We start from the raw sequence: 27,603 nt of genomic DNA on the forward strand, positions 1-27,603 counted from the left end.
AGCAGACTGGTTTTCGGGGTTACTACCGCGTAGATTCATCTCTGTAGACGACAGTTTCGCCGGCATTTCAGCAGGCTTCTTCAGATCAATGAAGTGGAGATCCGTGGTGTCGCCCGTCTCTTATTCACACCGTCGGAGGCCGGCGTCTTCTCATTGGCTGGTTCAGGAGGCCCGGGTGGCTTCTCATTGGTCCCCATCTCCCGGCTCTGTCCTGTCTCTCCGGGTTTACTCATGAGGACTCTTCTCCACGTGTTAGGGAGCTGGTATCCGTCCTACGTATTGAGGTTGTTCGGTGTCTACTTAATCTGTATAGCTTCCCTAATGATCCGAGGGAAGTATCTCTTTTCATTTGCAATGACTTTTGCATTGTCATTGTCGGTATTGTGATTCGGCCCACTCCATGTGTGCTCAGCTATGGCCGAGAGGCGCAGTTGTTGGCTCCTTGTGGCTCTTTGGTGTTCTGAACCAGCCAATGAGAAGACACCGGCCTCCGACGGGGTGTGTAAGAGACGGGCGATACCACGGATCTCCACTTCATTGACCTGAAGAAGCCTGCTGCAATGCCGGCGAAACTGTCGTCTGCAGAGATAAATCTACGCGGTAGTAACCCCGAAAACCAGTCTGCTGAATCCTCACCACACCACGAAAGCCTACTCAAGGATTTCCCTGAGGATGTTGCGAAAGTCTCCCAACGAAACGTAGGAATTTCATGTGAATCTCATTTCTATTTAAAACACTGTGTAGATTAATTAGACAAAATTGATAAGAAATTTCCTGGTAATCTTGTGTAAAATTGGCGTCTGATAGCAAGAACGGGAAGCATGCTTCTTTTTTTTCTTCCATTTTTTCCTTCAAATATGTCACATTGGATCGTAATCCCTATTGGCAGGAGTTAAATAATTTGTATCTTCGATTTCTAAAAAAAACTGTCTTTCCCATCTCCGATATCATAAGATCATTTTGTATTTGTAAAGTACTTGATTTGTTTAAAGTAAGAGCTAAAAATCTTTATTATGTCCTCAATATTCTTTTGAAGTTGCTTGCTTGATAAATTGATATCTGACAGAAATAGATCATGGCGAGCTGAATTATTTTAAACATTCGTGTCTCTTTGCCACTCCTTATATGGTTAAAGGCTCGAAAGCTGATCAAATCTTATCGGGAATGTTTTTATTTTTTAATTGGTAGGTAAAGCGTCTGCGTGCTGGAAATATTTTTTCTCCAAATTTCTCTAAATCTAATCATTTAATATAATTAAGATATTGGTGAGAGTCTGAAGGTGGCTAATTCTGATGTTAAATCAATTAGGGTTAGTGGTCAAATCCACAAGTCCCTTGTTATTATGCTATTAAAAATGTGGAACACGTTCTCATTTAAGTTGCTTTTTGTCTCTTATGATTTTTCATACCCTTTAGCTTGAGTCATCAGTTATCTTGTTAGGCTCCTTACATGTATTTTCGTTCTGATCCCTCATCGCACAGATTACTCGCGCGGAAACCATGGCTTCCTGTTGAAAACTGTAGATATTAATCGAAGTTTTTAGTCTCTTGCTAAATCAAGTGTGACCTATTCCCGATCGAAGTGAGATTCTTCTTTGGAAAGTCCTTTCGTACTAAAAAATATAGTTTAATTTAAAAATATGTAGCAATGTCTAATGAAAGCATCACATCATTATAACTGAAGGAGAGGGAAGGATCTGGAACCAGCAAGAAATGAAATGTGTTATTATCGGGAATGTTTTTATTTTTTAATTGGTAGATAAAGCGTCTGCGTGCTGGAAATCTTTTTTTCTCCAAATTTCTCTAAATCTAATCGTTTAATATAATTAAGATATTGGTGGGAGTCTGAAGGTGGCTAATTCTGATGTTGAATCAATTAGGGTTAGTGGATAAATGTGAAGGATATCAAATGTCATCTGACCATAAAAAAATTGGAGGTTTATCATTTTGCCGATATCAATCAGTGATTTTTGATATTTGTACGAGTGCTAGATAGAGATAAAGCAATGATAGTAAGGTGGGAAAATTGAGTTCTTTCTCTTTTTGGCTATGTAGTTACGTAGCGACACCTTCCATTCGATTTTATACCTACTTGTCAGTAATTTTTATATTTTATCTTATTTCATCGCAATCCTTAGATTTATTTAACTGATAACGTCAATGCAGAAAATCAAAAATGCGTGAGGCGAACTTTGTACAAGATATCAATTTTTAGTTTACATAAATTTTCCTAAAATAATAGCGAACCGTGATTAATTAGTGGTATGATGAGTTTCTTATTGATTATTTAAGACGTGGAGATTAAATTTAGTAGAGAAGCGTATGCATTTCATTCTGAATTACACAATTTCCAGCCTGCGAAAATGCGGCGGAAATAATCGATATTTTCACAAATACTGAGTGTCCATTTCATGAAAATTTTCATCTTTCTCTATAACATGTTATCGTTCACGCCTGAACCTTGCGTGAGATGTCATTAGTGGTTTAACTCCAAAATTCATCGGTCCTTATGAACGAGATAATTGAATTACCGCCAGTCTATCATCATCCACTGTATTGGGTCTCAAATTCTCATTTACATACGTAAACTGACGTTATATCCATTGATGGATGTTGGCATCTTATTTAACCTCTCATTTAGGCAGACGTTTCTCAACCGGTCCGTTCCGTAACGTGGTAAAATATGCGCATCTATAATGGATATGCCGGGACTCATTCCACTGGGTCCGCCTTCTCGTGCTTTTTAAGAGATTAATTGCTTTCGGCTGCCTGGTCGAATCATTCGTTCATGAGTTAGCATCATATGTGCAAGCCTTGGGTTGCGTCCAGTATTTTTAATTTTAATCGAACTTATTAAAAGAAATTAAATGTATGCGCACCTATAATAGGCCCATCGATCCCCTGCTTCCCTTCGTTGTTCGCTCACGCTTTCGTGCGTCACGCACTTACGTAACTTTTTCCGGGGATGAGAGTCCATGGTAGGTATCTCATCAGCATCACCAATTGAAATATTCTAACTTTCTTATTAAATACATGGTATTCGTGATTTTAGACAATGAGATCTTGTTTATTCGCATTCGTAAAGTTTTATTTCAACCTGATCCCTTGCTAATGAATGAATGCTAGTTTGAACTCTCAAACAAATCTCTTACTGCACCCATGGAAATGGTTTTAAGTTTACATTTGCTCAACCAGGTCAAGTAAAAAGGGCTCCAAGTTATCACGAGTTCGATAGCAGCTCTGAAATGAAGGATTTTTTTGGTACAATTATTCCCTTTTTTATGCATTGATGCGCATAGTTATTTACGTCAGTTCCGCACATGAACTTAATGTTCAAATTTTGAGCACCGAATTTTCTTAGTAGTCAACCTCTCCCCTAAAATTACCGAGAAATCTCTCCCCAATCAGGACAGTGTGCTAGGCCTTTTATTTAGGCGATGAAGAAGGTTTCCCCTGAAATAATGGCGAAACGATTGAATATTACTTATTTTATAACTTTAGGTTATTAGTTTGGGGAGTTTATCGCTCCAACTTGGTCGATTAATTATTTGTTAATAGAAATATCTCGTAGAATTTTGGAAGGGAAGCGTGTTTTATTTATTTATGTATGGATTGCGCATATTTATTTTACACAGGTACCGCACATGAACCTAGAACTCAAATTACCTCGAACAAAACGTCATCACCCAACGTAGCCATTCCAATCCTACCAATACCGTTGGCAAGTTAGTATTGGAGTGACATTGCAAGATTTCTTCAGACAGTTCCGCATGCCACCTCGATAATTGTGCTTCGCCAGCTTTTTATCTGAAAGAGAGAAAATATTGTATTTTCTCTCTTTCAGATAAAGGTAATGAGAAAGGGATTTTGATTAATTACAGCCTAATTTGGGCGTAATGGCAAGTTATGATAAAAACATTGCGATTCTTCACAAACTGGTACGAGCGTTATACGCCATTCACACAAATTAGGTCGCGAACCGCTTGAGGTTCGGAGGATAAGTGCCAGGCCTCGATTGTTTTAGAAATGTGGAAAGGATGTCTTTAAAGATTTATGTGGAGAACATTTCTTTAAATATTTTTCGTTCCGGCATAGACGTGAAAATAATCGCGATATTAGATCGAAATAATAGGTATAAGATTTCATTTTTCTTACGAACATTAACGAGCTGCATTTAATGCTAGTTCAAACTCGGGAAGAAAAATCTCTCTCAGTACCCAATGTAATGGTTGTAAGCATTCTTGTCCAGGTTTCTACACCTCCCGCTCCACGGCTATCGAGACGTATTGACGGATAATGTGGAGATGTTGACATTATTGGTCTTGAAAAGACAAATACGTGTACTTATCCGTTCGGTATCGTATCTATAATATTATATCGTTTATTTCGGACCTGAAATTGTTGGTACAGAGCTGATGAAAGAGTGCTAGGTTGTCTCCTTTCACTCAAAACTTTCGTCAGCAGGTTGAATGCCAATATTAAACATCGTCACGACTAGCAGCGCTCAATGGATCGGATTACGAGTAGAAAAAAAACATCACGAATAGGGTAGTTTCCTTTATCAAAGAAAACGAAAGGAATTGATTGCGATTCGTTACCCACCATTAGTGTATTCATAATAGACATATTATTTGGTTTTTGAAATACCGGTTTAGACGAATGGCAAGGGTCAAATTTTATCCTCATTTGAAAAAGGCCAGATTGGCGCCCATGCGATTCCACTCCACATGACGTCACAGGGACCTAGTTTCTACACGAGAGGATAGGAGTTATACATCGTCTGAGGTTACCATTGCATGCATGAGGCACAGAGCTCAGGGAAACATGTCTTAATAATCACCTATTAAAACTGGCTTAGGTCGGAAAGTTTTCTTCGTTTGATAAGGTATTAATAAACCTTTTTTAAGGCGGGAGGGGGAACCAGAAATACGACGTACGGAGATATTTCCCGGCATTCATACTTAAGCGTCGCGTTTTCGCGCGCTTGAAAATTTTCACTTTTCATTTAATCGCGAAAAATAGATATTGTCATTTAAAAATCTAAAAGTGTGAAATACGTACTCCAGGAGTAATAATCTTTCGATTAAGGCAATAAAAAAATAATAGGAAACCACCCTATTGAACGGTGCAATAAGTGCGAAGTAAAATAGGGATATTCTCGATTTATCTCGATGGCTTTAGACATTTAGGAAAATATGTCTGTTAAGAATTACACGGAGAACATCTTCTATAAATGTTTTAGTGGTAACAGAGACAGGAAAATAAGGTACTTTACCGAATAAGGTACTTTAAGGTATTTTACCGAATGGATAGGTATAAGATTTCATTTGTTTCCTGAACATTAAGGGGCTGTAATGAATGCTAGGTCGAACTCAGTAAGACATATCTCTAACTGCACCCAATGAAATGGTTTTAAGTTTTCATTTGCAGGATAACGGCTTGTGTCTACTCCGAGTTAAAGGGTGTTAGGTTATTCTCTTTCTCTCAAAACTTTCATCTGCAGGTTGAATGCCAATATTAAGCATCGTCATGACTAGCAGCGCTCACTAAACGGAACGGATTGCGGTCAGAAAAAAATATCGCAAAATGGAACGGTGCAATCAGTGCGAAGTAAAATAGGAATTTTTTCGATTTTTCTCGATGGCTTTAGACATTTAGAAAAATATGCCTGTTAAGAATTACACGGAGAACATTTTCTTTAAATGTTTTAGTGGTAACAGAGACAGGAAAATATGGTAGATATTTTACCGAATGGATAGGTATAAGATTTCAATTGTCTCCTGAACATTAAGGGACTGCAATGAATGCTGGGTCGAACTCAGTAAGACATTTCTAACTGCATCCATTGAAATGTTTTTAAGTTTTCATTTGCAGGCTAACGGCTTGTGTCTACTCCGAGCTAAAGGGTGTTAGGTTAATCTCTATAGTCACAGGCTCAACTTTGTGGAAGTTCATTTCAATGAATAAAAACGAACAAACTTTGTATTAATCCACCAATTTATTTACGCGGTACGACTAGTTTCGACTCAGCGGCGTCATCATCAGGTATCTAGTACCTCAAGTACCTGAGGATGACGCCGCTGCGTCGAAACTAGTCGTAACGCGTAAATAAATTGGTGGATTAATACAAAGTCTGCTCGTTTTTATTCATTGAAATGAACTTCCACAAAGTTAAGCCTGTGACTATAGAGATTAACCTAACACTCTACTTGAGGTACTAGGTACCTGAGGATGACGCCGCTGCGTCGAAACTAGTCGTACCGCGTAAATAAATTGGTGGATTAATACAAAGTTTGTTCGTTTTTATTCATCGGGTGTTAGGTTATTCTCTTTCTCTCAAAACTTTCATCTGCAGGTTGAATGCCAATATTAAGCATCGTCATGACTAGCAGCGCTCACTAAAAGGAACGGATTGCGGACAGAAAAAAATATCGCAAAATGGAACGGTGCAATCAGTGCGAAGTAAACCGGATACATAGGAGCAAGCCACTTTAATGCAATGAGGGTAGCATTTCAAGGACTTCTACCGAGTTGGTCCTTCACCGAGGGCGTCAAACTGGGTCGTCCCGGCGTAAACTAATTGTGGAATGTGTAAAACTGAACCGTTATTTCATCCCTCAAGATCGCATTCTTTACGGGCTCCCATAATTTTCCCTTCACTTTAAAAAACTGTCTACCTCATTTCTTCGCCCCGTTTTCCCGAGAATTAAAAAAAAACACTGGAGCAGAGCGAGGAAATGGTTCAATAAAATGATTGAGATTCTCGATCCTTAGGCTGGACGGCTGGATTTGTTCTCACGTCCTCACCAGTGACGGATACAGTTGAAGGGAGTAGTGGGGGGGCACCACCCCTTGTGGGGCCGCCCGTATTGCAAAACCACAATTTTAACTTTTTTATATCATAAGATAGCGTTGACTTGTATTTTTACATAATCACTTTAATTAAAAATTCTTAAATTTTGCATGTGACTTGGTTGTTTTTTTATTACGATAATAGTAAAGGTAAGTCAAGGTATCTTTTGCGCCCCTTGAGTTTTTTCTGTATCCGCTACTGGTCCTCACTCGGGTCAGGAAGTCGAAAATCGTCCATTGGGCAATAAAAGAGGACGCAAACCTTCTGCTCGACCGGTTCTATGTTTAATTCATATCCTTAAAAAAGGCTACGTATTCAAAAGTAACGATGTCACCTTAAAATTTCGGTGTTATGAAGCGTAGATCCTTGTCGAATTTCCCAGTTTGCCAAGAATTGAAAAATTTCAACAGATAAATTTCTAAGGTAAATTCTTTTTCTATACGAAACGATTTATTTTCCTCATCATGATAGTCAACAATCCTAAGATTGGTTTGACGCAGCTCTCCATTCCTCTCTCCTATCTGCTAGCCGTTACATAGCGACGTATTCCATCTCTTTTACATCGTTTTGAAAAAAATACTGATCTGATTTCGTATTAATGTATTTACTCAAAATATCTCGCGGAAATTTTTGGACCTCCTTTTTTACGGGCTTGCATATCTCCAGTCAGCATTTCTGTCTTATATAACCATGCCAATTGAAAGATAGTTACAATCACTTTCAAAAGTCGCTCCACAAGATCGGAGCAGCCGTCTCCATAATTTTTCGAAGTCGACCTTCGCGTGTTCCTCATGCGTTCCATATCTACTGGGAGCCCTTTTTACTTGACCGGGTTGCGCAAGTAGCGCAACTTGACTGTATCACTCTCACTATAAGGCCTAGGCATGATTTCAGAGTTTGAATGTCCTTATGAATGCCCTGTAAGACAGCCAAAACATTCCACTTCCGAGGAAAGCCGTGAAGAATTAGGCAAAAAGAGAGAATCATCTGAGGCGTCTGAGTCGAAAATCGTCCATTGGGCAATAAAAGAGGACGCAAAACTTCTGCTCGACCGGTTCTATGTTTAATTCATATCCTTAAAAAGGCTACGTATTTAAAGGCGTCCCAAAGTCGCCGAAAATCCGTATACAGCATAAATAATACTAACTTAATTTTCAGCCAATCGCGAAGATGGTAATCCAATAATTTTTAAACTCCACATCGTCTCGTGAAAAAACATAAATATATGTACGCCAGTTATTATACAACGGCTTTTTCTTTTCTCTCTCCGATCGGCCGTGAAGAGAAGACGAAATATTTAAAATTATTTCATTGGCAAATATTGAGCACACTTGTGGTGCCTTTTCGATATAATCACCTCGTCGATTGAGGAATTGTCATGCCTGTGGACTAGCTTTACTAAACCTCCTTCGTAGGATGTTGCCGCCAATGACTTTCAATGATTTCTGACTTCGTCTTGAAGCTCATCGCCCGTTTGAAAACGATTCCCTTCAAGCCGCATTTTCATTTCAGCGTAAAGATGGAAGTCACACGGCACTAAGTCGGCATTATTCGGTGGGTGATCGAAAATCTCCCATTGAAATTTCTCAAGGAGCAGTTGGGCTGCATCAACGCTGAAATGACGTTGAGGTCGTTGTCATGGATCAGAGCACTTCCAGAAGTCAGCATATCTCTTCTTTTGTTTTGAATGGGAATGGACGTAATTTTTCTCACTGTTTCACCCTCTAGCTGCATCGCATGAAAAAATTCTCTTAATCAGCATAAAGGTCAAGATATGTCAATACTGAATCCATTCGGCGAATTTTTCTGGCTGTCGCTCCGCAGTGCTCTCTTGGCGGGAGAATCAATTGAGGCAGTGTGGTTAATGAGATTATTACTAACCTTAAAATAACAAATTATGATCAGAAATGGCTTTAGTGTGTAGTGCGGAGGAAGCGCAGTTGTCCGATCCGCGCAGTATCCGCCTGTCGCTTGCTCGGTGTTTTTGCTGAGCTATCGAAGGTTGAAAAATAAACGGCCCTTGTATTGTTATCGTTAGCTTTACTGTTACAATTCACGCTCGCGCTCATCTCGTTTACCGGGTGAAGATTCAATTTCAATCAGTTTTAAATTTTGAGTAGTGAAATATCAGTTACTCCCTTAGTTTAAAATTTCTTGTCGATATTTCGATTATTCGTATTTAAGTAGTATTAAAAAAGGTACGAGCAAGTAATGAGGAAGAGCTAAGTAGAGTGGGAGAAAGGAGAAGTCCTCTGTAAACCCTACGGAGAAGATGGACGAACTTAATGGACAAATTATGAGGCGCGATGGCCTGATGAAGACAATCATTGAAGGGCAGGTGGAAGGGAAGAAGGGCAAGGGATGGCCTCGAATGAGTTACATAGAACAGGGTATGAAGGATATAAAAGAGAAGAAATGATTCGCCATTAAAATGCCAACGGGTAGGAGAGAGGAATGGAGAGCTTCGTTAAACAAATTTCACGATTGTTAATTAATGATGATGATGATTTAAATATCATGATCACAAGAAATGTGCAGATCAGGAAGAAGGATAAAAAAATCTCCCATGAAATTAGCGGTTCCTTCCATTTTGTTGCTATAATTTCATCTTCAAACTAGTGGTATTCTAATGAGTTAGAATGAGAGCTAGATCGCTGATTGAATAAAAGGAGACAAAAAAATTTTGTGATTCAAAGAATGAGTTGCATATAACATTGTGTACTACATTGCATATTATATTGAAACTTTACAGCGATGAATAGCTTTGGAACATTGATGGGTAATTAAAAAAACTTCAAAGCCATTTACACGGAAACGTGTATTCGCAGGTTATAAGCATGCGAGACGGCAAAATAGGCCCTGATTTAATCCCGAGCTCGCATTAACGCAATGAAAAAAAAATTACAGTACTAAACTGCGCTTTGATGTGACCCGCGAAGAGCCTTTTTACACGGGGCACGGAATTGTGCAAGTTAGAACTGCATTAATTTATAAAATGGCGTGGAGTTGCGCGAATGCATGAACGAAATTAGAACAGGGGCCATTTCGCCATCTCACGTCCACGCATTCTCGCTTGCGTTCCAGCAATTCACCGCTTTACTCGACGCAATTTAGACTGCGCCTTCGTACACACGTCAGATTAAGTACGTGCTCCGTGAAAAAATGGCCTCAAAGGCGTATCCACGCCTGGCTCCTCAAATAGAAATCAATGGATAGGGATCCATACTGCTCGGCGGCTTAATTGACTTGTCGTACTGCCCCTCAATGAGCCGCGCTTCCTTGCCGACTGATTCGTACGATGCCGCGACGTTTTATGAGTTCCATCGTTTTATCGCCGCGCTCCGTTGGCGTCACCGGCTTTCGGGGCTTCTCATTGGTCGAGCGCCGAACACGCCCACCCGCGCCCCGCTCGTTTGTTACGACGATCCTCTCCCTTCGGCGGATGGCACTACGGAACTCCTCAGTTGTGCTTTGGAGGTCTTCGACGCCGGACACCGCTGAGGCGAGAGAGGGGAAAGGGTCGCATCGCGTCTTTAGCCATCGTCAAAGAAGCTACTGCAGCATCTTCCGAAGAAGACGATCAGGATGGATCGCGAACGTCGCTGTAGCAATGCGGACCCGGAGCTGACCAGGGCCCTCATACCGGATAACGTGTAAGTGACAAAGAGGGAAATGAATCCGGAAGATGTACGCGGCGGATGTCGCAGTACTGAGACGGTTTTCTGACACCGCATCCGTTTCCTACCCCTACGAAAAAATTGTATAAACCTGTTTCAAATTTTTATACAATCTTATACATTGCCATGGTAATTGTATAAATTGTATAAAATTTTGAAACAGGTTTATACAATTTTTTCATAGGGGTAGGCATATAGCTGTTCTCCTTCCTCGCTGCCCATCGTTGATGTAGATTAATTTTAGCGAGTGTCTTCGGATCTGGTGTGTTTGGAGATTATTTCTTTCAGATTAAATCTCTGCTTTAGATAATCGCCGTCGATTTTACGTAAAAAAAAGCCTTATCATCAGTTCAAATCTTTGCTAACCATTGCTTTTGGGTTTGTTTGAAAATCTCAGTGGAACGGTAACCAAGGAAATGATGTTTTCATGGCTTGCGATGAATGCTGAAATTAAAATGAATTCCTAACGCACAATGACGAGAAAGACGAATGCTTGCTAGGTTATAGCTGCAAGAGGTGGCGGGCGCCGGCGCCAACTCAGCTGAAAGTTAAGCTCCTATATTCCAGAATATTTTCGGTACTAGAATGTATACTAATTATTTTACCTTGGCTTTGCATTTATCAATCATTGGATTTCAATTTTTGTCTTTAGTGGATAATTCGCGGTGTAGAGACCATCGGCAATGAAGCCGCGTCAATGATCTGCATTACATAATTCTCATGTCTTTCTCGCTGAACTATACAGACAGGTTGATATCGTCCAATTTAAAGGCTACTTCAGGTTGGAGGAATTTCTAATTCCAGAGATAACGAGAGATTAGAATTATCTGAAATTTATTATTTTCAAGTTCAAATGGAAGCAATATTATCTTGTATGGTAGTAAACAATGTTTTTCGAAACCCACTTCACTATCTCGTGTGTTACGTTAGTTTTTTTTGTTTCCCTAAATAAAAGTTGACTAAAAAGGAAATGAATAAAAGTCTAGCGACGGAAACCCTTATCAGAGTCTTTCATTTGTTCTGAGCTATTACTTTCGTGATAAAACTGAACAAAACGGGATGAATCTCGCAATTGGAAGGAATTCCGACCTTTCATTTCCTCAGTTTGTATATTAATATAGCAAATTATCGGAGTAAAATGACATTTTAACCAAGAAACATTTATTTTGTACTATTTTTCATAAATTGATTAATTTTGTTCTTTTGCTCAAAATCGTTAATAATTATTTACCCTATCTGCATTAAAAATTCCTTAATTTGTGTTATTTTAGTTCGTAAACCCCATTCAAATTCATTTAACATCAAAGTTGGGTAGGATTTTATTGTATTCAGTTGCAGTGTGAAATGAACGTAGTTTAAATGAACCATGCGTTGTCTCGTTCTTCAACAGTTGAGCTTAAGGACCACAAGCCTGAGCTAAAGCATTATACATTATGAGGAAACAAATGGAATGTTGTAATGAGTTTTTAATGTGGCGCTGTGAAGAGTTTAACGTTATTTCCTTATTTCAGGGCCTCAGTCACGCAAGTTTCTGATAATTTGTGAGCTTATTGATACATTTCTCTGACACTAAGACCTGCTAATAACACAATGCAGATACACATATCATTTTTTTTTCCTTTTCTTGACCTTGTTTAATATACGATATAATATTTCCTGGAGTTTAGGTCAATTTTAAATCAAGTTTCAGCCAACGTTTCGATTTATTTTTAAACCATCATCAGGCCTATGTAAGAAAAAAGTATGAACAATATAAAATACAAAGATTAAAACGATATACAATATTTATACATAAAAAAAGGTACAATCGGATTTTTTATGCAATAATATAATAAAAAAATATATATATAGACATATATATAAGAACAGAATGGAATACACAAAAAATTTTGACATAAATCATTTTGACATTTATTAATTATTGTATTATATTATTATCAATTTATATTATTTGTATAAAAAAACCCGATTGTACCTTTGTTTATGTATAAATATTGTATATCGTTTTAATCTTTGTATTTTATGTAGTTCATACTTTTTTCTTACATACCCCTGATGATGATTTAAAAATAAATCGAAAAGTTGGCTGAAACTTGTTTTAAAATTGACCTAAACTCCAGGAAATATTATATCGGATACATATATCCGCCGCATTATGCTCTCAGTAATCTTTTGCGGTGTTCTTGGCGCTTAGGTACCCAATCAAATGAGGTGCGAACAAGTCATGCTTTACGTCTAAATTAGTATTTAACGTAAATTTTGACTTACTTCTCTGGCACCAATGAAGTGGATGTTATATGAATGTAAGTTAATAAAGTCGATTTGATTCATAGTAAATTGAAATCTATGAAATATATTTTTCTCTTTTCCTTCAACCCTAGTACGACCTACATTAGAGTACGCATCTCTTGTCTGGGACCCTCATTTTAAAGGAGAGGTCAAGAAATTGGAGAAGGTGCAGAGAAAAGCTGCTGGTATGTGTTGGGAAAGCATAAAAAAACGGAAAGTGTTTCAGAAATGCTCAGATTTCTAAGGTGGGAGAGCTTACAAGAGAGGAGGAAAAGAAGCAGGCTATGTGGCATGTTTAGAATAATGAGTGGGGAAAAAGGATGGAAAGAATTTGAGAAGGACATATCAAAACCCAGCTTTGTTGGACAAAATGATCACCGGTTCAAGATAAAGTGCCGATCACAAAGGACAAATGCGAAGCAGTTCTCCTTCTTGAATAGGACCATAAGGGACTGGAACGACCTACCAGCAAAACTATTTGAGTCCTTCCCGAAAATTTAACACAGTTTTAAGAAGCGGTTGAAGAAGTAGGGACCAAGGGCTTTTTATAATGTTTTCTATTGTTTTTTTCAAATGTTTTCTATTGTTTTCTTTCATCATATGTACATGTTACCACCAGGTCATGGGCCTACTTGTAACAATTTTAATAATAATAATAAAATGTGGAAAACTCACAAAAAGCTCGTAGGTAACATAAAAGAAGACAATGAGGAAGGTAGATTAGGCGAAAGCTACCAGCGCCTAGTACCGATAAGAGTTGTTTTCGATATCTTCTTTTTTTACTGCTACTGCTATTTATATTCTTTTTTTAATTTCCTGATTCCACAAGCAAGTTTGAAACATCAAAATTTTCTATGAGGAAAGGAAATTACAGCAAATGGCATAATTTTTTAAGTGACATATTTGGTTTCCATACTGATTATACCTGAACGTCTAGCCACCGTGGCATTGATAGTATGCATTCTCCCTCCTCCGTTGATACGAAGTGAATAATGGGTGTCAATGATTGCCCCGGCGTAAGGAGGGACAAAATCCTCTAGGATGAAGGGGGGCATAATTCATGGTTTGTACGTTCGCGCAGGATATGCTGTGTCCCCGCATATTAATACCATACTGCTAGTACTACATAAGTAGCACCACGTGATTTACTGGCATCATGCTAGTGCTTTTCCCCGGTGAGGTTAGGATGGGCTATCGGAGGTTGGGCTAATGATTTGAAGTTATTTTCAACTAGCTCTGACAACTAAGTGTATAGGTTTATTTTTTATTTCCTGGATGAATATATTTGTTAGATGTTTCCTAATTGTTGAATATTCCATAGGGTAATAAAATATTTTGGCTATCATAAGAATAGCCTCTTTTAGCGCCTGTGCTGTACTTGCGTGACCCAGATTAGACAGCGGATGCAATATAAGGAGTTAACAAGCGCCGTATTCTTAGTTGTTGTCGATGTATATTCTAAAATGTCTTTATCTTTTATGGTAGTCAATGAAAACGAAACGGCTGTTGAGCTAATTAGTTTGGCACATTGAAGTTTTACTCGTTGACGGTTCGCTTTTTGATGGACTGAATGCTTACATTCTCCCCTTGCATTGGGAGATAAAACTAACAGAATGAGGTTTCGATCGAAAACCATCCTACGGAGAAAGTTTCGGGATATGAACCGGGCGTGTGTGTCCATCTTTGTAGACGTTAGTTTCGCGGAAATCGCGGGTGGTTTCTTGGGGTCGGTAAATCTTTACCACACCGCGAAAGCCTACTCAACGATGAAAACTATTCTCAGTGTATCGGCAATCGTTCGGAAGCGTTTGAACTTCGTTTTTTTATTTCGATTCGTGACTCGCTATGCCACGCATGTGGGAACCGTGTTCTTTCGAGTACGGCCCGAGCGAATGTTCTAGCCCGTCGATGACCTCTCTCCCTTTTCGGCAGGAAAAAAAAATCTCAAGAGGTTTTCCGTGGGTCGTCTTCTTCTTCCGTGGGTCGTCTTCCGGACTGGTGACCACACACACCTGCCTTTCTGCCTGCGTCACAGCTCACGGCAGAAAAGACCTATGGATAAATTACCTAGACCCCAAGGCTAGCAGAGGGGGAGCGAGCTAGAGGAAGTTAGAAATTTTCTATTTTTTTCCACTTCCTACTCTCTTTCTTTATATCTCTCTCCCCGCAGTTTATGGCCAAATTATTTCACCAGTATTCTGTGTATGAATCTGAGGTTTCCTCGGCGTTTCTCCTCATTGGTAACGACTTTCGGGCGTTGCTCCTCGTTGTCCTATCTAAAGGCGACGGCAGTTTCTCCAGCCATCATGTCTTGAGGCCAGAAGTTAAAAACTAATTCTCCGGCCTCGTTGGCGACGCGGTCAAGTCCTTGCCTGCCTCAAAAGAGGTCGCGGGTTCGAGTCCCGCAGGGGATCGGGTTGTTGTGGTGGCTAGAGTGTTGGCTTCATGCCCGGCGGGCTCGGGTTCAAATCCCGGCAGTGGCAGAGAATTTTCAGAGACTGCCCGATCCCTGCTTGAATGTTGTGTGGAGGACATTTCAAGCGCAACACTCCGTCCGTCGGATGGGACGTTAAGCCGTGGTCCCCCTGGCGCCTTTCGTTAAGAGTAGGTTTATGCCGACGCCGGGTTTCTCCCCACCCTACCTTCCATACCTCCTTTCCTCATGGCGCAAATGACCTCAGCTGTCGGTCGCCTCCTCCAAATACCATACCATCGAGTCCCGCCTGGGTAGGTTGCCCCTGTCCGGGGTATGTATGTTCGTGTGTGTATGATTGTTGAGTTAAAATCAGCGATGTAAAGTCAAATGATACTGTTTTCGATGGTAGAGGAATAAATAAATAAAGCCTGGTTACCTCATATTTTATCTCACACCAAAATATTCTAAAGAATACACCACAAGGAATTTGCACACAGCTAACTTTCATCACACGTATATGATATTCACTTTTCAAGGAATTCTTTTCAAGCTCTATCACTAAAAATCAAACCCACAATCAGACCCAACTACACGAACGGCCACCATTTAATCAGAAATCAAGAAAAGAAGTTAAAGCCAGGTAAGAAGTGACCCGAAGACGCCAGCGCGAAGTCTGGAGAAACTACCGTCGACTTTAAACAAGACTACGCGGAGGAACGCCCGAAAGCAGTTACCAAACTGTGTGAACTAATTGAGCTCTGGGAGCTAGTTCTTTACATAAAAGATAGATACACCGCGAGTAAATGGACGCATAACTTGTTTAGGCACGTTGAAGCAATATTGATCGTAATTTCGTTTCTTGATAGTTATTGATCCTTTGGAAAGAGGACTACACGTGGCCGTTCTCTAGCTCACAAAGAGTCAGTGAGTTCTTAGTGCTTGGAAGAGTGGAATATTCCGCCTAGTGAGAAATGACGTGAGAAAATCTATGGATACTTTCAGAGGAAATCCTAATACATATCCGACGAGGAAAATTTCATTCAATTCCTTCCATCAGTTACTGAGGAGTGATGCAGTATAGAGTAGTAGTAGAGCTGTATAATCGATTAAATTATAACTACGGTCAGGGAATAAACTAAAGCATTAAAGATGGATGGGAATCAGCAAATACCGACTGAAACGGACGGAAAAAGACAGAAAAAGGCAAGAGAGTATGTTAGGCCTTAAAGAAATGTTCGTACGCATATAAAAGATAAATCAATATCTTCAGGCGTAAAGTTTTCATAAAATTTCATAGTGATAATTTCATGACAATATTTTCAGGAAAGTTTCATTTTTTATACGCTCACATTCTGTTTCATTTTCTGAAGTTCATTTTCTGATTGTTTTAGTCGCATTTTCATTCTTCATTGTTTTATTTGCGTTGGCGCCTTGGTTGCAGGGGCACAGAGTGGGGTTATTGCTTAGAGGCTTATCGTTCTTTACCACCTTTGAAATGGTTGTTGAATACTGGAATTGCAGGTTGGTTACCGAAAGGAAACAATTTTTATCGCCATGAACTGAATTTTACTTAGTTCGATATATATTCGCCATCAATGTAAATAAAATATGCCGATTTCCATGGTGTTGGTAACGATATCCTCCACAGATTCTAGAAAGAATTTGTTGAAACCATCCAGTGATATTTCTTTATTAATTTCTTTATTAATTATTTTCCACATTGCCCCAATTTTATTTCTAGAATTGCTTATGGCTGTTTTGCTGGATTTTTTTGCTCTTATGATACGTGTATTATATTCCTTACATAAAATATGCCGATTTTCATAGTGTTGGTAACGATATCCTCCACAGATTCTTGAAAGAATTTGTTGAAAGCATCCAGTGATATTTCTTTATTAATTATTTTCCACATTGCCTCAATTTTATTTCCAGAATTGCTTATGGCTGTTTTGCTGGATTTTTTTGCTCTTATGATACGTGTATTATATTCCTTACGTGATTGTAACAGTAGCTTTCTGTCATTTTCATCACAGTGTACCTTACAATATCTGTGCAAGGAAATAATTTTATTTCTAATACTATCTAGCTCTGGGGAAAACCATTTATTTTTAAGCTCACTTAAATCATAGTGTCAAGTGATATTGAAGTTTTTATGATAGATTTGATACTGTAGTATGATTGCGGATTTCGAAGAAGATCAACACGATTACTACTCATTGTAATCGTGTACTATATTTTTAGTGGGAGAGTTTTAAAAAAAGTGTTGAAAAAAGTCGATATCATATACGTATGAAAAAAATTATCTGTATCCAAATTCCTCGTGGTGTGAGATAAAATGTGAGGTGACCAGGCTTTTGTCTGAGTGTACGGCTACCGAAGCGTCTGGTGAATTTTCTGAGATAAGTGTTTATCTTTTATGTATACTTGCTGATTACGGTCCAATGAATTTAAAATGATATAATTCGCCTGTTAGTCGTAATTTAGTCAGAAACTAAATCAGGGATGCATATTTTTAATCTATATCCACGAAATAACGCTTGTGATTCATCATACTCTTTATTGGCGGCAATACCAGAGAACTACAGGTTTTACAAGTCGAGGGAAAAAAAAAACAAAAAATATCACAACTCGAAAAAATATCCTAGGAGCACTTGGTACAATGTGACCAACACATGAATATACTCTTTTATATTATTAATATATCGTCTTTATTTTATACTATGATACGTATTCTTTATCTTGTATTATTAATATATCCATATCTTCTTTTATATTTTTAAGATATCATCTTCTAACTGAATTGATATATTTCCCAAAAACCATTTTCGACCCCCGTACGTGGGTAGAATTTTATAGGACAGAATATTAGAGCCAGATTTAAATGTAACATCAGGATTAAAAATATATTTTCAACTCCTCGAGTATTTCGGCTTGAGGGTCACTTGAAAGAAATCCAATTACTTTTTTTATTAATTATTTACTTTCAATCATTTCTGCGACCGAAATCTCAATCACTTATTCTCTCAAATATTTTCATATTTCGATCATAGAGGGCACTACTTATGACAAGTTTTTGAAATTAGTAATACATATTTCTCCCGCGAGGAAAACTTTATTTGCGATAAAGAGTACCAAATAATTAATTAGAAATTTATCATAATTTTTCGTTGGTGCAGCAATAGCATTTTTTTGTCCTAAATACATTTCAAATATCTTCGTTTTGGGTTTACATTCTCGAGAATAAAAAAACGCTATACTGAATGTAATAAGAGATGGCATTCAATTTAACATTGTCATAACATCCATAGTTATTGCAATGACCTAATTTATGAAAATTTTCTAGGGTGGTATAACATTTGTAAATTGCCAAACTGTGTCGTACTTCAAGACCTACGTCATTTCAAGACTTCTAGTACAAGGAGTGAAATTGACTATCGTCTTAGAAACTAAATGCGGTTATTATAATGGTATGCGCTAACGTAGCATCTTCTAATTAGAATTCTATCTTAATTTTCTCCAACGGGTACCGTTATCGATAAAATATTTATGCACGATATCGAATATTTTTCAAGGTGGCTGGTGCAGTTCTTATTTCCGAATCTTGATATGCATAATTTATGATGAACAATATGCTAATTTATTCGCAGTGTTATTTTTATGAACGGAATATTTTATATTTAACGAATTCGTATTTTCTCCAGCGGCTTTAAATGAGATTTTTCTTCAGTTGATACTCTTTTACTTGTTACTTTTTCATCATGCATACTTGCTTCTTTTTTGCGATTTCATGGAAAACATTTTAATTGTTCCTGCGTTACTAGAATGTGATCTCTACGATTTAACCGAGAGGAAACAAGATGGAGAATGAAGCTATGATATTGGTACATGCAGTTAGTTGATTTATATCTCACTGGCAAAAGTCCAGCATTTCTCTTCGACCTCAGGGTTATTGGGATAGAAGAGGAGGGGTTTAAAGGGCACCACTGACCTGGTAACTAGCGATAGCTTAATGTTTTTTTATTTCAAGGAAACTGCAGTCATCCTACTTTGATATTAAATTGCAATATATTTGCCATCGCTGAATGGGTACCGTTCTGATAGAAAGTCGCGTAAATTTCTCCTCGCATTGTAAATTATTTTTGTTCATACTGATCACAAGTTATGAAAATCAGCTTTTGTTTTTGATATTGATGGGTGAGTTAGGTGTAAACAGTGTGTGAAATTGGGTGAATCCTCGTTGCATACGGGTATATGGGAGTTTATTATAAGAGAAAAATCGGTTCATAGTAGTCACCGTCGGCGAATTATGAGTAAGTCGTCTTTGTTTTGATCCTTGGGGAAAACTTGATATATATCAAGTAAAAATTTAAAATGCTCTATGCGACAATACTGTATTTTTAATGGGTTTTATTTTCTTCTTTTCTTATTTTATATTGAACGGGTTCTTTTTTTTAGTGTAGGTCTTGTTTTGAAATCATTTAAATGCACTTTTTGCCTATATTTCGGATAATTTATTTTCCTTCGTCAGTGCTTGAAATGAAAATGAATATAATTTTTTGATTGTACACGGAATTATTGTAAAAAATTATGAAAAACTATATTTTGTTTGTATCCATAGTGTTATATCCATTTTCATTTCCAACCCTGATCGGCGAAGGAAAATAAATTTTCCGAAATGTTGTCAAAAATTTCATATTAATTTTTTCAATACAAGACCTACACTAAAATAACTCATTTGGAGCATTACAACTGTATTTCAAATTTAAATAATAAAGTTTTTGTCTTGATAGTAATTCTCCATCATTCCTCTTTTTCTTTGGTATTCTTCAAAGGCGAGGATCTTGGAAAATATTTGGCATCAATCTCAATGAAACGAGACAAAAACGGTCTTATTGAGGCGTAATGAAGATATTACGGTAAAAAACTTCCTTTTGTCGTTCAAAGTTAAAAAAGGAATGGTTTGAATGAAGACTCAAAGAAATCAAGTGGTACTTTTCAATCTAATTTCATTTAAATCAGTGAAAATTATATGTTGTTTTAACATGGAGCTGATAATCGAAGCAGCCACAGCCTAAGCTAGAAGGTACTTCAAGCCTTGTCTTCTAGTCCACGAAACGCTTGTGCGTGATACATTTTATCCGACAGAATAACCACGAGTTACTTCTATTAAACTCGCTTGAAGGGAACCAATTGACTCCACTTGATCTTTGCTCACCAAAGGGCGAAATTTCTCGCCAATACTGTGGCCTTCTCAGTTGCCCAAACATTTGAATTCACGCTGATATATTTTTCGAAACAATTCAACGATTCTTTAATCCCTTCCATTATTTTTCGAGTTTATTCACAAAATACGGTTTGAGTGGAACTTATTTCCTCGATAAACTTCGCTTCTATAGCATATACTTAGAAGACAAATTTAAAACATCATTTAATGCTTCTTGTTGGTGTGATTTGGTTTGGCAACAAAAAGCCAAACATGTGGATACTTCAAAATTTTCTCCATTTAAGTTTCGAGGTAAAAATTTAATCCATACCTTATTGGGATGTGCGAGTGGTGCTTTTTGATCTCGGGTCGAATATCTAATCGAGTTGAAAACTACTTGCGACTATCGATTCGAGTCGAGTCGAGTTTGGTCATTTTTGGATCTGGCAATAAGATAATGTATGCCACAACTTATTCTCATTAATCAAATCCCATGGTGAATTTTCTATTCTGAATGCTTAGCTTGATGTAAAACAGAAAAGATGATTGATGAATGAAAATTAATGCCTCTTCAACAGTTCAATAAACACAATTGAAATGAATTAATCTCAGGTAACATGTGGCCATTTAGTTTATATATGCATCTAAACTGCTAGAAAGAGCCCTGAGTAAAAGCATTTGTACCATTTTAATAATGTTTCATGAAGCGCCATGCAGCGCGTCCTGACGCCAGGTTTCTGAACTTAGTGTCCTCGACAAAACTCTAACCGAAAGTATTCAACTCGACTCGGCATTCGTAATGCTACTCGAAGCACTCGAGTCGTGTACCAACTACTCGACTCGAATTTTCGAGTACTCGCACATCCCTAATACCTTATGTTACTGTAACTCCCACTGTTATTTGAAGCTTCACGCGATAAGTAATGGGTATTATTTTACATTACACTAACAAAAAAAGAATGGAAAGTCAGCACTGTAAGTTTTCTTGGGTATTTAACTATTACATATACCACTAATTTTAAGGTAAAAACTGGTTAAATATGTTCCAATAAATGGAATTCTTGCCTGGTGTTAGACGAGAACTACCTTATTTAGGATTATTCGTTTAAGTTGACAGACAACGTAAAGCCGTAGCTTAAAAGAAACCACAGCGATACGGTAATAATGACGAAAATGGAAATATAGAGTAGAAAAGCAACCGATTTAAGACCTTTCTCATGGTATGGAACATGATAGATGAAAGCCAATGGCAATAAGACCAACGAAAGTCACTGCCAGGCTATCCTATCGCTTATGCCACACATTGTGAAGGCTGATCGTGCAATCAAAGACCATGGGATGGATCCGGACGGACATCCCTAATGAGAACTCGGGCATTCACGATTAAAAAACATGCATTTATGTTTTGGTCAATAGATATAGTCGAAAAGAAGATCTTATTCGTATGAGGGTGAAAGGATTGAGAAATTTTTGTGTGTGTTTGTAAAGAATTAGATGATGAATGCATGAGCTTGAAAAGGCATGGTATCGACTTCTAAGATTTAATGAATGGGACCCAGAGGACGGAGTAATGAGTCAAACGCATATTGTAGGAGTTTTCAATTCGGAAAAAACATAATATGACATATTATCTTCATCCTTACATAGCTCTTTAGAGCCTGGAAAGAGTTTTATTACCAGTTTGTCAATATAGGTTGCACCAAAATCACTTCAAGTGAGCATTAAAAAAAATGAATTGGTGTACTGAAATTTTTATATTTACTTAATTTTGCATCACCATCTTTCATCTTGTCAACCACAAAACTTGTTTTTACAACTAGAATGCTGCAAAACTGCCAATGCAGGCACTATTTGCCATTATTAATCGCGATTAAGTACAAAAACGGCTTTACAAAGGATCACCTAATCCATACCACCTTCGCGGACTCAGAATTTTAAAAACATGATCAACTTTTGGCGATCTTTGTGACCACAGATATGAACTCTAGGTTGAATTACGGAGAATAAACGCTAATAAATAAAATAAATAAAGTAAGACGCTCACCGGACATTGAAGAGAATCATTTTCAGCGATTTTCATGCTGCAATTGGCGTTTTTAATCAATTATTGTTTAGGCGACTAATTTATTTGAATATTTGTTGTAAAATATCATAGAAGTGTTTCTTTCTGGTATATGAGGGGGTTTTCAAAGTAAACTATTGAATTTAAATTGGAAATGAATTTCTTTTTTTTCCTTACAACGAATATGGAAGTAGATACAAACGAAATCCTATAAAATGACTGCGATAGCATATTTCAACAAATATTTGGTAGGAAATAATATCGGGTTTTATCTTAAAATTGAGAATAAAGTTACATTATTTGAAATTTTCCTGAAGACCAAATGGCGAGGCTTGTGGACTAGATGATATGGCTTTTCGTGGCCTTGCCATCATCGCAAAGGCGGATTGCAACGGAAAAAACTGCTTCGCGTCACGAGAATATGATGTGTAGCATTTTAGGGTCATCAAAGGGCGCATATTACTGAATAACGCGATGTTATACAATCATTCGTGGTGATTCATTGCGCTTGATTAAGAGAGCCATATCAAGACCCCTACTTTATAATACGGATTTTTTTCCGTTACGACACTCCTCGCGATAATGGTGAGCTGTGCCTCGGTCTTTTTGCAGAATGACAAGGAGCATTTCTTTGAAACAACGAGAGATATTGGAATTCAAATTGGCAGTAAATCTCTTGCATAAGAAATAGAAATGGGGCAAGGGGGTCGTAACCAACATTCTTGAAATGTGATATGTGGTGGAATGCCTGGAAGGAATGATAAGCCACACTTTTCATCCTGGCCGAATGGATATGAGAGATCTTTCGGTATATAAATGGTACCTAATGTATTAAATGTCATGTATAACATAAGGAATTCCCTTCCCAACATTGCAATTCAAATTGCACTAAAATTATTCTTTAACATGAAGTCAACGTGAATAACAAAGAAAGAAACTGTAAATATGAATATGGTTATTTTGAGGGTTCGTAGGGTAAAGAAACGGTGGATTCGAATGTGGGAATGTATTACCATCACTGTTTACCATCACACACACAGATTTACCGTAAGGCAAAATGGGCACGTGGATGGGGGCGTGGATTAGTTTGCACACCGGTCATAAATTTATTTAATTATGCAAATTATACACTTTTTTAATTTAATACTACTACATCTTCCCATCTATTTATTTTTAGTGCAAAATTACTCCCATATTCTTCACTTCAGCCATTCATTTAATAATTCCAAGCACAGAGAAACCTCCTCTGTCTCTGGAAGTTATCTGTAAAATGACAGTACGTAAAATCGATTCAGCAATGGAAACAAACGGATTTTATTGGCTTTTTGAATTCCAAAATTCTAGTTTTTTCGAGCAAGTTGAGTAATCTGACCATTAGAATCCTATTGACATAAATGTGAACAAAAAAACAATTGGAATCATGTTTTTTCAAAGCCAATTATAACACTACGATAACCTTAATTCCATTTTGCGTAGGAAATATGGATACTTTTTTTGGAGTACAGTCAAAAATTCCACGAAATATGCATAGTTTTCGACATTACGAGAGCTCTTTTCATAAATATTGTCTCACAACCTACACGAGGAGTATCATTAATATCAAGGTCATTTAATTAAATATTTATTTTTATCAAAAATATTGAAGTCGTTATAATGGAATGATTGGAATTATCCCTGTTCATCCGCGGCTACTCAATCCCTTGAATAGGTTAAGGGTGAAGACATTGATTTGGAAAAGCTGATTATCGTGAAGAAATGTGCCGGCAACATCAATCGACTCAACTATCTATAGAAAAACGAGTGAGAGATTTATAATTGTGCGAGAGTATGCTAACTATATTGTGAGTGTAAAGTGTATTTATTATTAGTTCCAACAGAAACACTGTCACCAAGGCCGATAGTGATCAGAGACAAGACCTTGTCTGCGGCAGATGACGGAAGCGATGCGGTCGATAGAATACATATCATTCGGCTTTTGCCTAATAATATGCGAGGATGTCATCAGATTTTTTAAAGTATGAATGCAGATTGCGTGCATTAGCTTCTTGTTTTGAATGGGGAAGTCATAGAGGAACCCCCATAGTAATTATAAGTATTTTTAATAAATAACTTATACTTTGTTTCCCACAGTTTTTTTAATTAAATAACTACCATAGTTTCGACGAATAACGTCATCCTTTGGTCGTTTCTGGTCGCATGAGAAGATGACGTTTACCTTCGAAACCATGGTCGTAATTTAATAAAAAATAAATTCCGTGGAAAAACAAAGTACCTATAAGTTATGCATTCAAAATTTTCACCAAATTTTCCACAAAGAATCGCTGGAAACCGCTAAATTTAATTATTACGTCTCGAACTCATAGGAAACACTTACTATTCCTTACTATTAAGATTTATTAAAAGAATTATTGAAAAATACGATAAAAAAGTGAAAATGCATACATATTCGTTTTCTATTACTAGTTAATAGTTTTATTTGAATGGTAGCATGTTCATGTCCTTAGCACTCTCCTAGTTTATGGTCTGAACGCAACACGCTGTCCTGTGTACTTGGCCTGTGTGTCTGCTTAAGACTAGGATGAGTACTGCATGCCTGATGTGGAATCACCCCGTGCCACACACCTTGTTGTTGGCTTGCAGCGTAAAGCTTACGTGCATTCGAACGGACGAATGACGGAAGAGATGCGGTCGCTGGAAAACATGTCATTCGGCGTCAATTGACGGCCTCGATGCGTCTTTGCGTGGGGCAATGGTGGAGTTGGGGGGAGCAGAGGAGTCGGTGGGGGTGGTTGGAAGGTCGCGTGACCCCCGCAGACCCCTCCCCACCCGGCAACCCGCTGGTTCACCACCTCCTATGAACCTCGTCAATGCCGAGAGATAAACACACGCTTGCCACGGAAATGGAGTTGCATTGACTAACATAACAACTTATTCTCCGAGGATTATTACGCGGCGGGGAATGAAGAGTGTGTGCAATATTATTCCACGCATGCCAATGATTAGCAAAGTAATTCAATGTAGATTCGGTTAACCCTCTTGTTGTTAATGCCATAAATCGACTTTCGCTGCATGGGCTCCAAAGTGCCACGAACCGATATATCGGCCCGAGCTTAAACCGGATTTAAAATCATACTAAATTATTATATTTTGCTTTATCCCTCATCCTACGTAATAGAATATTTCAACTAAAAAATAATTCATTTTTAGTGAATAAAATACAATACATTCCCATATAATATTGGAACTTCAAATTGTATTTATGAATGAAGTGCTAATTTTTAAATTTACGTTGGCACTTCAGGCTATCACCACCAAATTTCGGTGGCATTAAGATGGTAAAGTATTTAGGAGTAATTCTCAGCCAGTACTTATCAAGGGAAAGCGCACTCAGGAAATATGCGGGCAGGCAAATCGCAAATTAGGATTTACCAAAAGAAGTCTTGGAAAATGCGACGAAAAAGTGAATATGCATGCATATTCGTTTTCTATCACTAACTTATAGTTTCATTTTTATAGTAGCATTTTCGTGTACTTAGCACTCTCCAAGTAAAAAGTGAATTAAGATTTATTAAAAGAATTATTGAAAAATACGATAAAAAAGTGAAAATGCATACATATTCGTTTTCTATTACTAGTTAATAGTTTTATTTGAATGGTAGCATGTTCATGTCCTTAGCACTCTCCTAGTTTATGGTCTGAACACATCACGCTGTCCTGTGTACTTGGCCTGTGTGTCTGTTTAAGACTAGGATGAGTACTGCATGCCTGATGTGGAATCACCCCGTGCCACACACCTTGTTGGTTGCTTGCACGGTACCTTGTAGATTTGGATACGATCGATAAAAAATTGTAAATCTTGAAATCAACCACTTTAAATTTGATAGGATGTTTTTTTTTTAAACTCTGTCCTCTAAGAGGTCTTCTTATAAAAAATAAAGAATAATTATTACACAAATTAAGTGCATAAATTGGTCTCTGTAGCCTAGGTGAGGTTACTTAAGACATTACGAAACTAAGAAAATGCCCAGATCATAGGTAAGGAAAATCATACAAAAAAAGGAAATGATTTTGCGAAATAATCAAGCCTTAAGCCCGTATGATACTTTGCAATTTATTGGCCAATGAATTGGCGCGAAATATTGTTAAAAATATTGGGCGCTATCATGGCCATTGCACTATGTACAGTATGACGTGTATCATTATTTGGACCAATATTGGCCATAATAGTGTTCTAATGTCCTGCTAGAGAACGCCATTGTATTTCGATGATTTTACATTTTGTAAGCATTCGTGTGATTTTTACGTTTCAATCAATAGTGAAACAACTTCTTTCGTCCATATTTTAGAAATTTCAAACGAATCCTCGGAGCAAAACCATTTATTTTGCAGCCAAACTGATTGTTTTGCAAAGAGCTTTTTGTTTTGGCCGCTAGGAGTCAACAACATTCACTTCTGATTGGAGATCAGACGCGAGAAAATAGAACCTGTTCTAAATTCCAAATTGGGCGAGAAATTGTATCCAATATTGTGAGAAGGATATTGGACTAAAAATTGGTGTGTCTCGGCTTTACGCTATGCTTCACATTCCACAATGTGAAAATATGGTCTCTCCCTTATTTACATATCTGTAATTTCCAGAGTCAATTTCAAGCTAGTTATATCCTGACACAGAAGCCATCAATTGAATTTTGACACTGAGATAAAAACGGCCGTGTTTATCGTGATACGTGCCTGAAGCCAACGAGTGAAAAACTGAAACTATTTCCATGTACGAGGATGAAATGGAGCACACGTAAATGCCGATATAAAAGAACCTTATCTTGGAAATTTGTAATTCATGATAAATGATAAGTTTAAAGCGTTCTAAAAATATCTCCTTTATTACCCAGTTAGAAACCCGAGAATTATTATTTATATAATTCACCAAGAAAAAACGAAATCTAGTAATATCGCCATTCATTTTCGTATTTTTATGGAACACTTGATTTTTTTATTTGATTATCCTTATGGCTCTATTTCCTTATTTAAAATGTGTAAATGGATTTCACAGCCAATTAGTAAAATGAAAACTTTTCAGCTCTATGAGAGCAAGCCTCTAGTTTTA

The 27,603-nt window shown here is 37.5% G+C and overlaps 1 protein-coding gene across 2 annotated transcripts in view; it reads left to right on the forward strand.

The window, feature by feature from the left end:
• The window catches only part of LOC124164195 (purine nucleoside phosphorylase), a 71,685-nt gene that overhangs the window by 17,313 nt on the left and 26,769 nt on the right, over positions 1-27,603 (forward strand). Inside the window, exon 1 of one of the 2 annotated variants that reach the window (XM_046541409.1) lies at positions 10,308-10,505. The exons of the other annotated variant lie outside the window; for it this stretch is intronic. Coding sequence (XP_046397365.1) covers positions 10,438-10,505 — 68 coding nt within the window. The 5' untranslated portion in view covers positions 10,308-10,437. Of the gene's footprint in view, positions 1-10,307; positions 10,506-27,603 lie in introns of those variants that run through there. 2 annotated transcript variants of the gene reach the window in all.

The sequence above is a fragment of the Ischnura elegans genome, chromosome 8 (genome assembly GCF_921293095.1).
Source record: "Ischnura elegans chromosome 8, ioIscEleg1.1, whole genome shotgun sequence".
NCBI classification, from domain to species: domain Eukaryota; kingdom Metazoa; phylum Arthropoda; class Insecta; order Odonata; family Coenagrionidae; genus Ischnura; species Ischnura elegans.